Here is a 12908-nt window from a genome sequence, read left to right as displayed (position 1 = left end):
ATGCTGCCTCCTCTGGGGAGCCTTCCAGGGTGTTTCCTGTTAGAGCTGGGCCTCTCGACCTTTCTGCTCCTCCAGCTTATAGGTTGTGGTAGGGTAGCGCTGACCCCACACGTCCAAGCTCCCCTCACTGTTAGTAACTGTGCCCTTCTCAATCACCCACAGATGTCCTGGCCGGGCCTCCATGTTCGACTTCAGCTGCTTCTGGTGGTTGTTATAGCTTTGGAAGGGAATGAAGACCAAAAGCCCCTTTAGGAGCCTGTGAGATGGGTCAGTGTGCTTGCTGCCACGTCTGACAACTGGAGTTCTATCCCCCGGACCCACATGATGAACAGAGAGAAGTGACTCCAGTAGTTTGTCATCTGACCCTCACAAGCATGCCCAAGTACACATATGACCACACAAACAAATTAAAAAAAAAAGTCTCAAACACCGAAGGTCCCTTTCATCTACCAGTCCAAGCCTACCTAGTGTAGCACCTTCCTGACCAAGGCTATACTGCTTTATCTCAGCTTTCTCATCTGTCCATCAAGGCTAGCCCAGCCCTTCCCTTTGAAGGCTGCAGGGAGGATTAAAAGAGTTTATCATCTTAAGCCTGCAGGACACCCAGACCTAGAGTGAGGACCACACCGAGTATGTTATTATTACCTTTACTCTTGCTGCACTTAGAACTGCTGGGGATCCCATGAGTTAGCCCCCAGGCAGGGCCAACCAGGAGAGGCAGTGCAGGCCAGACAGGGGCTTGGGCCAAGGAGGGGTGGGTGCTTAGCTAGGTCTCTAGCTTCTGCCAGGGACAGCTGACTTTTGGCTTTCCGCAAGTCAGCAACAATAGGTCAACAGGAAAGCCAAATAGCCCTGTTCTTTCCCTTTGGAAGCCAAGTCGAAAAAACAGAACACAGGTGTTTGCCCCAGAAATGCTGCTTCTGGGCACGATGCCCAAGGGAGAGAATCACAGATGTAGAGAAATCACACTAAAACTCTGCCCAGAGGTATGGAAGGGCAGATGTTGAATTATCAGAACTTCTAGCGACTAAGGGGGTCGAGTTATCATTCAGCTCCCACCACTTCCCTGCCTTGCAGGGACAGGGTAGAGAAAAGTAGAGTTCCGGCTCTAGGGGTCTGGAATTAGGTATGAGCAAGGCTTTGCTCCTGCGCTCTCCTTGTTCATGAGACAGAGCATTCCCAGCTCCCAGGTCTTCAGAGAGGAAGAGAGGCAGAGCCAGATAGAAAGCGGGTCTTGGCTAGAAGGACTGGAGGGGCTTGCAGTGTTGGGGGTGGGAAGACAGGAGGAGGATAGGATAGGAAATGAGCAGATCTAAAGACAAGAGTGGAAGGGAGTAGGCTGGGATTAAGGCCTTTCCTAATGGCCACATGGGGATAGCCAGAATGCATGCCTGAATGGTTTCCAGACCAGAGCAGTTAGCGGAACTGGAACCCAAGGGTAAGTACCTTCTGCTAAGAACACTGACTTCCCCTGGACCTCAGGAGCAAGTGAAGGAGGGTGTCCCCTGGAAAGAGAGGAGGGACAGGAAGACAGAGAGGCTACTGTGGAGGGATCTGATGCTGGAGTGGGAAAAGGTCTAGCCTGGTCTCACCTTATCCTGGCAGCCCTTAGACCCTCCGTGAAACTTCAGCACTGGCCCCTTTAAGCTAAGTACTGGACCCTGAGCTCCTCTTGGGTACTGAGGCCAAGCTATCCAGTCCTTGGGACAAGGCTGAGGGTCTGAGTTTGAGGGTCAGGTCTCTCCAGATTGTTATCATTATCAGGCTGGGTAAAGACCCTATGAGAGTGGCCTACCCAAGGTCTCAATGAATTAGCAGTGGCTGTTTCTTGAAAGTTCAGTGCCCTTCAGCAAGGGTGGAGCGGTCCTATGCAAATGACTATCACTGTGGCCCACATTCCTAAAACTAAGAAGGGCCACCATCATTGTGCTTTCCTGGGAGGCAGCAGGAGAAGGAAGAACCTTATGGTGCTGCCTCTCCTGGGTGCTCAGTATAGAGTCAGTAAGGGTCAGCACGAGCTCCCCACCGAAGATATGAGTAGGGGCTGAGACCCGTACAAAGCCTGGCTAAGGGCCATGGTGTGTGTGAGTGTGTGTGAGTGTGTGTGAGTGTGAGTGTGTGTGTGTGTGAGTGTGTGTGAGTGTGTGTGTGTGTGTGAGTGTGTGTGTGAGTGTGTGTGTGTGTGTGAGTGTGTGTGTGAGTGTGTGTGTGTGTGTGAGTGTGTGTGAGTGTGAGTGTGTGTGTGGACCGATGTGGGCAGACCAGAGGTTTTTTGCAATTGCTCTTCCATCTTATTTCTTCAGACAGAGTCTTTTACTGAACATCCAAGCACACACTGATTCAGGACGAGACTGGCTGGCCAGCAAGCTTGAGGGACCCGCTTGTCTCTGCCTTCCTAGCTGGGATAAGAGTGGCACACTGCAGTGACTGGCATTTATGTGGATTCTGGGCATCGAAATTCATACCCTCCCGACTAAACCATCTTGTCTTCCTAGGCTTGGACCCATGAGGTTGCTGGCAGTCAGGATTCAGGCTCTGGACACAGACCCAGACAAGTTGGGATCCTCTGGTCACATGTAACATCCGATGCCCACAGGGCCAAGCTTTGTTGGTAGAGAACATATGTCCTCTCACTGTCTGCTCCTGAGCCATGTGGTCCAGCCCTTTGGACCCACCCTGACTGACTGTCTAGCCTCCTTACCATCCCTCACCTGTATATTTGCCCTTCAGGCAACTAACTGTATTGTCAGATACAATACAACTGTATTGTATACAACTGACAATACAGTTAGATCCAGACAGCCTTGAACTGAAAGTCACTTAGGGAGGGGCTCCCCCCCCCCTTAAGAGGTTTCCAGGCCTTTGGCCCCATGTGGAAAGGAACTGCTCCTATTGGTTTGCCTACAGGCCACCAGATGAGAGGACATGTGGCCATGAAGTACCTACCCATGGAACCTAGAAGCTCCGCTATGTGTAGTGTCCCCAGAGATGTCCCACAGAAGCCTCGGGGAGGGGGCTGACTACCTAGGCAAGGTGGATACCCGACTGACCTAGAGTCCCTGACAGGGGCTTGTGTGGCTCAGTCAAGAGACAACAAGGATAAGGCCCCTGAGAGCTTTTAAATGTTGGAATTCAATGTCCAGTTCTGAGAAGGGCTGATGTCACTCAGGGCATTAAAGGATGGGAGGAAGCTGTAGTCAGAGTCAGGCTCTCCTTCATCTTGGTAGGACTTGCTTGGACCTGTTTAGCCTGTGAAATGAGGAGGCCTCATGTGCACACATGAGTGTGTGTGTCTGGTCTCCCACAGGGCCTGAGGAAGGAATGTTTCCAGACTGATGATGGAGGCAGAACTTTGAGAAAAGACAGGCAGGAGGGTGAGGACTGACTTGCTCCCTGGTACCCCTTCTTCCCGACTGTGAGAGTACCTGAAGAGTCTCAGGCCTCCTTGGGCCTGCTAGGTCTCTTGACATCAGACAGAACCCGTCCAGGAGGCTTCTGGGGTAGGAGAGTCCTATCTATGTCTTGGTGGTGCACAGGACAGGAGTGGAGCAAAGGGTCAAGAGCCAGAAACTTGTGCCTTCGCTTACCAGGATGTCCAGAGGTTCATGAAGACTCCTACACAGAGCATGCAGCTTGCTTGAAGTGCTGGTGACCATAGTGCCCCGAGTGTGCTGGGCAGTAACAGTGACATGGAAAGGTCCCATCACAGTCTGCTACCACCCCCTGCTCACCCCATTCAGGAGGCATTAAGTGTTTTCAATATTAAGGGTGGCAGGTAGGTAGAGTGGGTCCTATCCTAAAAGCTGTCTTTCTCAACCCAGGCTCAGATCAGGACCATTAGACCACATCTTTTATGTGGTCTCCTTGTCACAATGCCCCGCCACAACCCCCCAAGATGACTAGTTCATAGTGCTTTAAGTTCTTCTTGGTGTCCAGCCTTAGTCACGCTTGCTGTTGCAATCTGATTCATTTATCAGAAGACAAGTTGAGGGCCCATTATCCTACCACCCAGGCTGACATCACAGAACTTTCCCTGGGGCATGTTCCCATTCCTGGGACTGCCCAGCCAGCACAGGAAATGGCTGCTGCATGAATGTGCCCATGAGTAAGTAGCCTGGATCCTTCTCCCCTGAGAGTGTTGAAAAGCGACAAAGAAGTGGAACTCTTTGGGTTCCTGGGGCTAGAGTCTGAGAAGGCAGAAACAGGGACCTTGCAGAGCTAAGAGAGTGACAGGGTAGAACGGCCTGAGTGTTAAGTGTGCACCCAAAGTTCAGGGGGGCTGGTGTCTGGGGGCCCAGCTGAGAATCGGCTTGAAATGTTTAGAACCCACGAATGGGATTTGGCTGTGAGTAGAAAGACAGCGTGAGAGTCCACAAGGTTGGAGTTTAGGATCCAGAGCTGCACGGCCTGGCCTAAGGTTTCAGACCAGGTACCCAGGGACCCAGCCACTCAGCCATCATCGGGACCACTGCGCTCTGGCCCCAGCCTTAGCAAGCAGTAAGGGCAGAATTTCCAAAGAACAAGGGTACTGTGGGTCCGAGGCAGACCACTGGGCTTAAGATTTCATGGTTGGGAAGGATGGGGTTGGCCCCCTTCATGCACTCACAAGCCCTCAGTCCTCAGCTTGAGGAGTCTGCTTAGGAAGTCACTGCTGTTCCCACCCCCATCATGTCCTTAGGCACACTGGCACTGCCAGGCACTTACTCGGCCTGTTAAGGGCCCAGCCCCCAGCCAGGCGCCCTCGGGCTTCCCTAGCCCCAGGCAAGGGCACTGAGAGGGAACAAAGAGGCAGTCTCTGCCTTCTCAGACACCCACCCCTGCTTGCCCCTGGCACAGAAGGACCAGGGCCCTGAGGAACCCCCGACAGCAAAAGTAGCAACCGACCCTTTGCCAACATTGCGAGAACCCCACTTCACTGGCCCTCAGCCTGTAGGGATGTAAGGTCCTTTACTTGGAGTCCCCAAGCACTGAATTCAGGACGCCAGTCCCAGCAGTTAAGCCACCAATGGGTGGCAGAGCCTGGCCCCTCTGTGAGGGTGGAGACTGTTCTGGTGCTCTGCGACTGAGGGGCAGCAAGGAGACAGGGTCAGAGAAGAGCCAGGACAAGAGAGGACCAAGTCCTAGGAGAGACTGGGCCTGCGTACCCACCTTGCACCTGTGTCCACCTGATGCAGGCAGAGGCAAGGGGATAAGGCATTCTGAAACAGTCCATGGGGTTGGGGGGGGGGGAGGGGCTGATGCCCTGTGGTCCCTGCTATCCAGAGCTGCTTTCCTGCTTCTAGAAGCCCCAGTGGCACCCGAGCACACTGCTTCCACCTGCCCCCAGCATGCCTAAGCCCTCACCAGAAAAACAGGTGCTCACCACACCAAACACAAGAGGAGTTCAGTGTCTCAGTGAGCTTGGGTCTACTTTATACTTTTCAAAACAGGGTTTCTCTGCCTGAGTGCTAGGATTAGAGGTGTGTGATTCCAACCGCCCGGCTTGGATTTGCTTTTATCCAGAAGCCCTTGCTTGCTACCTCCTATATTTGAGCACCTCCTGGCCAACTCTAGGCAAGATGAGGCCCACTCTCACAGAAACAGACAACACTGCTCCTGCCTTGTCTTCCCAGACCCTTACTGAACACCAGGACTCCATTTAAAGAAAAAATAATATTTATTTGCAATATAAACAAAGTCCCGTTGCTGGCTCGGGATATATATATATATGTGTGTGTGTTTGTGTATGTGTGTGTGTGTATATATATATATATAGGTATGTAGAGTCATAAACTTTCCTTCATAAGATCTTAAAGCAAAACTGGCCACCCTCTGGTAAACCCTCATTTACACTCTGATCCATGTTTCTGGGTTTTCTTTTTAAAAATGAGAGAGAGAGATGAAGAGAGAGGGAGACACCATGTACAGAACAGAAGTTTTGTGTGTGTGTGTCAATTTCTCAACTGTGGCAAGATTTAAACTGCTTCCCTAAAGAATCCCTGAAAACCACCCCTGTGAGGTAATATGTGGTGGTGTGGAGTTCCTGTGGCCTCACTCACTGTCCATTGTTGGTGTGGGTCCCATCAGGACCCTAGTACTTCCTGTTCCTCATGGTGCCTGGTAAGAACCAAGGCTTGAGAAGCAATGAAACCAGAGGAGCATTATGGAGCCCGTGGCTTTGTGCTATGGATACTGGGGTGGTGGCCTCACACTCCCACTGGCCAGTCCTTGCCCCACCTGCCCCAGCTCTTGGACCGCAATAGATGTAAGTTACCTGCAGGCAAAAGGCATGGGCAACACAGGCCAGGGCAGGTGTGCACCTGGACAAGGGGCTGGGAGTGGGCCTAGATGCAATCTCCGGCAAAGATGAGGGACTGGGAAGGCTTTACTCAGGCACTGTGGGCCTCTACTCCCAGGTAAGAGACAGAAATGAGGACAGAAGTGGTGGGTAACTTATAAAAGGGCCAGGGCCCAGCCCTCTGAGGGGCTGAGCCCAGATGGCTAATGCTACTGCTTGGCACTCCCCTGCAGCACCACCTCCAGTAGGACTTGGCAGAGAGGTCTGCAGGACTCTCAGAAGGTTGGCAGGAGAGCAGACAACACAAAGACCACCAGTGCCCACCAGGCACAGCTCATAGCAACTGGCCCATGCAAATGCGGCACTGAGCTGGCTGGGCCATGGGTATAGCCAGGGTCCTGATGCCCGGAAAGCAACAACCCACCCCTCAAGAATGGCCTGCTGGGAAAAACAGACTTTACACATGTGCAAAATGCATTTGGTCAAGAACATGGGGTTTGTCTTTTCCACTGAAAACAAAATACACTGATGGGTTTGCTTTTTGAAACAAGAAAAGAAACTGAGAATCAATCTCAATATCTCTCTCTCTCTCTCTCTCTCTCTCTCTCTCTCTCTCTCTCTCTCTCAGAAAGGGGTGAAATATTGGTTTATACAACCCATTGTTGCATTTAGCCTGAAAAATAACACTTTTTGTTTAAAAAAAAAAGGAAGGAAGAGAAAAGAAAAACCAAGAAGAGCTTGAACACTCTCTGCTCCATGGAGCTTGAATTTACCTGCCAAAAGTAGCAAACTCAGGTCTGTGGATATGTCTTTAAAAATAGCCAGAATGGCCGAGCCATCAGCAGAAAGGATGTCCTGGGGCAGAGACAAGGCCCCGCTGGCCCCCAAGCCGCAAGTCTGAAAGCTGAGGCCAATGCTCACCTCAGCAACATGTCTGGAAAGCTGAAGCCATCTGGCAAGTGCTGTCACAGGCGGCCTTGCTGTGGGCCCTGCACAGGATGGCAATGGGAACTCAGCCACTGTTCAGCCTGGTTCTCTGGACACAGATGACATCTGTGGGTTCTTCAGGCCAGAGGGGCAGCAGGCTAGGGACCCCCACCAAGCCCTGCAGAGGGCTGAGAGACCCCGGTGCCACACACATCAGTGCATCCGGCCTCACGTGGACTCGAGCGTGTTGATCGGGAACAGGTTATGGTTGGTGGGTGTGGAGAAGTAGAGCTGCTCACTGGGTGTGTGGTTGTCGCACGGGCTGCTGAGCCCCAGCGTCCGCTCAAAGTCCAGCAGCTGCCCCATGAAGTTGAAGTTAGGCGAGATGTTAGACTTTTTCCTCTTAACGAAGTCATAGGCGTCGTTGAGAGACAGGTTCATCTTTTGCATCAGGTAGGCTACAGTAACTGTCACTGAACGGCTGATGCCTGCTAGGCAGTGCACCAAGACACCACACTTCTTGGAGCGGGCTTCATCTGAAACATAGGGACATGGGTCAGAGTAGAGCCATCTCCAAGCAACCCCCAAGACAGGTGGGCAGATGGGTCACAAAGAAGGGCAGAGGCACAGAGGAGAACTTAGCAGCTGGCTGGCATAGGCAGATGCTTTAAGGACCTGACAAAGCTCAGTGAAGATGGGGGGCTGGAGTACAATACCATGCTACAGCTGAGCCCCTGACCACCAGTGGGCCTCAGTGCTCTCCACTATGCAACCTGATTTAGAGAGACAGGCTGGGCAGGAACAGAAGCACCAGGGTGTAGCCATGGCTGTCCCAGAACTCACTCTGTAGACCAGGCTGGCCTCAAACCCAGAGATCTGCCTGCCTCTGCCTCCTGGACTGCTAGAATGAAAGGTGCGCCCTACCACTGCCCAGGTATTGTCAGTGCTTTTGTAGGAACCTGAGGCAAGGGGGTTCACCAAGCACAAATTACTGTCACCCCTGGGATCACTTCTAGTCCCACATGGCCACAAGTGGTACACAGGGTGTCACCCACATCCTCCTGATGACACCACAGCCAGTCAGCCCATCGAGTCAAAGCGAAAACGGATGTAGAAATGAAGTGACAGGGCACACAGAGGGTCATTCCACTCCACACCCGCTCCCTGGGGAACTCCCAGCACATCCTGGGATGAGGGCTTGGGGCAGGCGCCTGTGGAAAGAAGTGGGCAGCTAGGCCTAGCATGACCACATACTATACCCACTCAGTCTTCTAGGTCTTAACTCCAGCTCCTGAAGACCCAGGGATGAGAATAACACCCCCTGCCAGGGGCAATCCCTTTCCTCCCCGCACCCTTCTAGGCTCCTCCAGGGCCACCAAGGGCACCTCCACCTGAGACAGCGTGAACTCTACAAACACTGACTGAGCTACTCAATAGTGTCACCGGGGTCTTCTCCCTTAGACCCCACAGCAGTAGCTTCTTTCTGTACCACAGCTGCTAGGGACATGAGCTAACAGGAGACAGCCCCAGGCCCCTTATGAGCCCAACCTCCAAGCCCCCTGGGCCAGGGACACAGGTGACAACTGATGTTCTCCTGTAGGATACATTCACCAGTTATTCTTTACTGTCCCTGGCCTGGCCAAGTTCCCCTCATCATCTCTGATCACCTAGGAGACCTACTCTTAAGCAAACAGTAGGACTGGCAGCCTGGCTGATGGCTCCTGGTACTAGGGGCAGGACAGGTGGCAGATGTGGCCTGACTTTGAAATTTGGGAAAGGGGTGAGGGAAAAGCCCTCAGAGTGACACGGTCGGTTCACTCCCAGATGACCCACACTGAAACTTTTCCTTAGAAGCTTTGAGAGTGTGGCTCAGTCCTGTGTCAGGGAGTCCTAATTAGGGGGTGGGGAGCCGATTCCTTCACTTATCGTATCTGGGAACCAACCTTCCCTTACACCTTGGCATCCTGCACTCTTGTTTCTCACCCAGAAATGGAGGAGAGCTTTTAAGAATAAAACCATCCACAAGTCAGGCTTTAGTCCTGAGCAACCTGGGGTGCTTCTCTCTGTACCTTCCCTTTTTGTGGGAGCCCAAATGCTGAGGCAGCACCTCCAGAGTGCTTCTGGGGCAGGGCTGGAAGCTCTAGGCAGCCCCTCCCCCAGACCTCAGCTTCCTTCCTTCCTCCCAGCCCGGGCACCTAGTTTTGGTTCCCAGTAAGCGGATGAGGCGGGGGATGCCTCCCACTTCCTGTTGTTAAAGTTAGCCCGGCCCAGCTGACACTAAACGCCCTCAGCTGGACACAGTGGCCATCAATCTGAAAAACACTGTCCAGGTCCTCCCTCACCCTGACACTGGAGGCTGGGCAGGAACAGAAGCACCAGGCTCAGAGAGCACAAGGTTCATGTTTATCCCGAGCCTATGTCCTTTGCTGGCTGCCTGGTTAAGACCTGAGGCCAGAAGAGATGACCTCCAGGCCAGCTGGCCAAGGAGGAAGCAGGAGGAGGAGCCTGAGTCAGCTGAGGCTGGGGACAGAGGCCTTCCTCAAGCTGCCTCCACCTTCTCTATGTAGGCAGCTAAGAGTATCTGGATCCCATAGAGGCACTTGAGGGCATCCCATATCCAAAGCACCATGTCAGTTTAGGGTCAATCTGGTTCCCTGGGCTACCTCCTAGCCCTTTCTGAAGCATAATAAAGGCAAATGAGGCATCGTGACAGCCCCATCCTGCAGAGACACATGTGCCGAGGCGTGATGTAGAACAAGTGAGACCCGTGGGAGTCTGTGAGCTGTGATGTTTCAGCTTGCTACACTTGAAACTACAGCAAAGCCAGAAAAACATAGGTTGAAACAGAGAGTCCAATAGGTACTCAGAGCTGGGGGAGTCCGGGATTCAGGGGACTGCTCAGGTCCTAACAGGTAGAGGGGCCCGAGGGACTCCGTGAGTCACTGCAAGCATGGGTACACCCACGGGCACACGCCGGCACATGCAGAACACACACAGGTCTCGACAGGCCCAGAGGTACCCAGCTGGGCAGGGGCGACACCCAGCGTCCCTCACACACCTTACCTTGCCTCGCCCACCCACTCACCCGCCCACCTTGCCCAGACAAGGACACCTACCAATGAAGCTGATGGCCTCAGGGAAGAACTGAGAGAGGTTCTGACTCCAGTGGTCAGAGATGGGGATTTGCTTGTAGGTGAACTCGCCACCGTGCTCAAAGGCGTTGGGCAGGTTGGGTGTGACATTGAGGATATATTTGATGCCGTACTTGCCAAGTACATCCAGGTTGGTAGAGTCCTTGGCACAGCCGAGGTAGAGGTAGGGCAGGATCTGGACCGGAAAGGCTGGCTGGCTGGATGGCACAGGGCTGCCATCCGACTCAGTGGCACTGCTGGGCAGCTCTCGGTCTGACTCGCCATCTGAGCAGTCAGAACTAATGCGCAGGCCCCCCAGGCCCAGCACAGAGGTGGGTGGTGAGCCACTCGGGGAGGACGAGCTGTCCACATTAGTCTCACAATGCTCTGAATATTCCGTCTGGAACTTGTTGAAACCACCTGTGGTCAGGGCGAGATGGGGGGTGTGGGGGGGGGGGACAGAGGGCATCTGGTGAGTCCAAGTGGGCCACAAAAGACTATTAATGGCCAGGACTCCCCATGTCATAAGGCCACACACAACATGTCCATGTCAAAATACAATGTGACCATGCTAAACACATCACACATGTACCCACTCATGTGTTCTGGCCATCTAAACTATTACCACTTCACAAATAAGGGAACTGAGGCCTAAGCTTTGAGCCATTCCATGACCGTTAAAGTATACCGGCCCTATCACTTGACAGAGAGCACCTGAGGACAGGCACCAGTTCATCTCTCTTCCATAGCTCCCACATATATACCAACACACCAGAGTGCTCAAGAGTGGCTAACCGGCAAAGAAAGGCCAGCAATCCCACCACAGGCCAGCACCTGCAGGCCAGCAAACCGCTATTCCAAAGAGAAAGGAGCCAGAACACATACGGGCCAGTCAGAGGCAGAGCCCAAGCAACCACACTTGGGGAGGGTGGTGTGAAGTCCTTTTCCCCAGCAAGAGGGGAAATGGGTACTAGCGATCCACTTTTCTCTGGAGCCCTTCCTCAGCACAAACACGCCAAACACTGCATCTGACCCAAAGAGAGGGGCCATGGGGGCTAAACAAGGACAGGACAGACAAGGAGCACCACGCAGCTAGACATGGTCCTGCGGCACCCGAGGGTGCCGCAGGACTCCCCTCCCCTCCCAGCCTGTCTGCTGCCAGCAAGAGGCCATTTTGGAATGTTAATTGGAAACACCGGCTGCAGCCAATAGCTTCCCTCACCCCTCGGCCGGCAGGCTGCTGCCTCCCCCTTCTATAAACTCAGGGGCAGCGAACTGCGGACCATTCCCCATCCTCCGAATACACACACACACACACACACACACACACACACACACACACACACACACACACACACACACACCTGGGCCACTGTCCACACATCTGCCAAAGTGCCTCCAAGAAGCCACGATCCTGATTGATAGGGGCCATACTGGGATTCCAGAGAAACCAACCTAAACGGGCCCCATGCACAGGAGTGTGGGTGATACTGTGAAAGGTGCCTTCCCGATCCTAAGCTTCCTAATGACACAAATGCCAGGCTAGCCTGTGGGCCCTGTTCCTTTCTGGGTTCCAGCAGCGATCTCTCCCCTTCCTCTGAGCTCAGCCGGAGCCTGTGCGCTGTTGTCTACCCATCAACAGAGAAAAAATAAATAAATAGGAAAGGAAAAGTTTCTTTCAGCCATTGAATGGTGCTGGGAAAGAGGACACAGATTGGGTTCCCTATGCCTGGCTAAATCCACACCTTAGGGGATGGCTCCCAGAAGGGCGGATTCGGACCAGGGGCGACGTGGCGCCCGGCCTGGCCAAGCGAGTGGGAAGGAAGCAGTCTGCAGCTAGGGCGCCAGGGAGCAGCGGCACAGCCCCAATGCCGTCTGGGGTCTAGGTTCAGCCCTCACCTTGGAGGTAGTAGGCCTGGCAGCCGTCGTCTCGTAGCTTCTGCAGGAGCAGGCCGAGAACTGAGGCGGGGGCGCCGGGCTCAGGCTGCCACTCAGCCGTGGCCTCGTCGTAGAGCAGCACGGTGGCCGCCTTGCAACGCGTGGCGAAGCGCTCCTTGTCGGCATGGTTGGGAATGATGGAGCGGATGGGCAGGTTGCCTTTGCGCAGGCGGCGCAGCATGAGACCCGGGATGGCCAGGTTGATGGCCGTCTCAATGTGCGACGATTCGAAGAGCTCGTGCGGCCGGCAATCCAGCAGCAGCAGGGACGCGCCACCGCGCGCCTCCAGCTCCTCCTGCAGCCACTCGGCGCTCTTGCAGGGCATGGCCCCCGCTCCCGTCGTCGCTCCCGCTCCGATGCCTGCGCCGGACCCAGATCCCGCACCGGGCTCCGACCCCGCCCGGGTGCCCCCAGCCGCCGCCGCCCCCGAAGTCGACATGTGCACCCGCACTGGGGGCCCGCGGAGCTGGTTTTTCATGGGGATCCCGGGGCTGGGGCCGGGGCCGGGCAACCCAGCCCTGGGACGGCGCCCCGGCCGCGCTGGCCCCAGCCGCGTATCCGGGCGCCCGCCTCCCGCCGAGCCGCGCGCCCGCCGCCCCGGCCTCCCAGCCTCCGGCCTCAGTCCCGCCCGCCCG

At 54.4% G+C, this 12908-nt stretch overlaps 1 protein-coding gene across 1 annotated transcript; it reads right to left on the bottom strand.

Annotated features, from left to right (window-relative positions):
- Positions 1-5637: 5637 nt before the first annotated feature.
- On the bottom strand, positions 5638-12908 carry Dusp7 (dual specificity phosphatase 7). Its single transcript, XM_034484258.2, has 3 exons — positions 12235-12908; positions 10321-10755; positions 5638-7740 (listed from the first exon to the last, which is right to left on the bottom strand). Exons 1-3 carry the CDS (start codon positions 12749-12751, stop codon positions 7433-7435), a joined length of 1260 nt encoding a protein of 419 aa, XP_034340149.1. The 5' UTR covers positions 12752-12908; the 3' UTR covers positions 5638-7432.

The sequence above is a fragment of the Arvicanthis niloticus genome, chromosome 21 (genome assembly GCF_011762505.2).
Source record: "Arvicanthis niloticus isolate mArvNil1 chromosome 21, mArvNil1.pat.X, whole genome shotgun sequence".
NCBI lineage: Eukaryota > Metazoa > Chordata > Mammalia > Rodentia > Muridae > Arvicanthis > Arvicanthis niloticus.
This window is presented reverse-complemented; position numbering and strand designations above follow the sequence as displayed.

What these genes read in the sequence shown, in the direction of transcription:
- Dusp7 (XM_034484258.2), bottom strand. Translation starts at nt 12,751, where the DNA reads ATGAAAAACCAGCTCCGCGGGCCCCCAGTGCGGGTGCACATGTCGACT. An exon ending in CCAGGCCTACTACCTCCAAG is followed by an intron (nt 10,756 to 12,234) that starts GTGAGGGCTGAA and finishes CCCTGACCACAG; the next exon opens with GTGGTTTCAACAAGTTCCAG. An exon ending in TGAGGCCATCAGCTTCATTG is followed by an intron (nt 7,741 to 10,320) that starts GTAGGTGTCCTT and finishes CCTATGTTTCAG; the next exon opens with ATGAAGCCCGCTCCAAGAAG.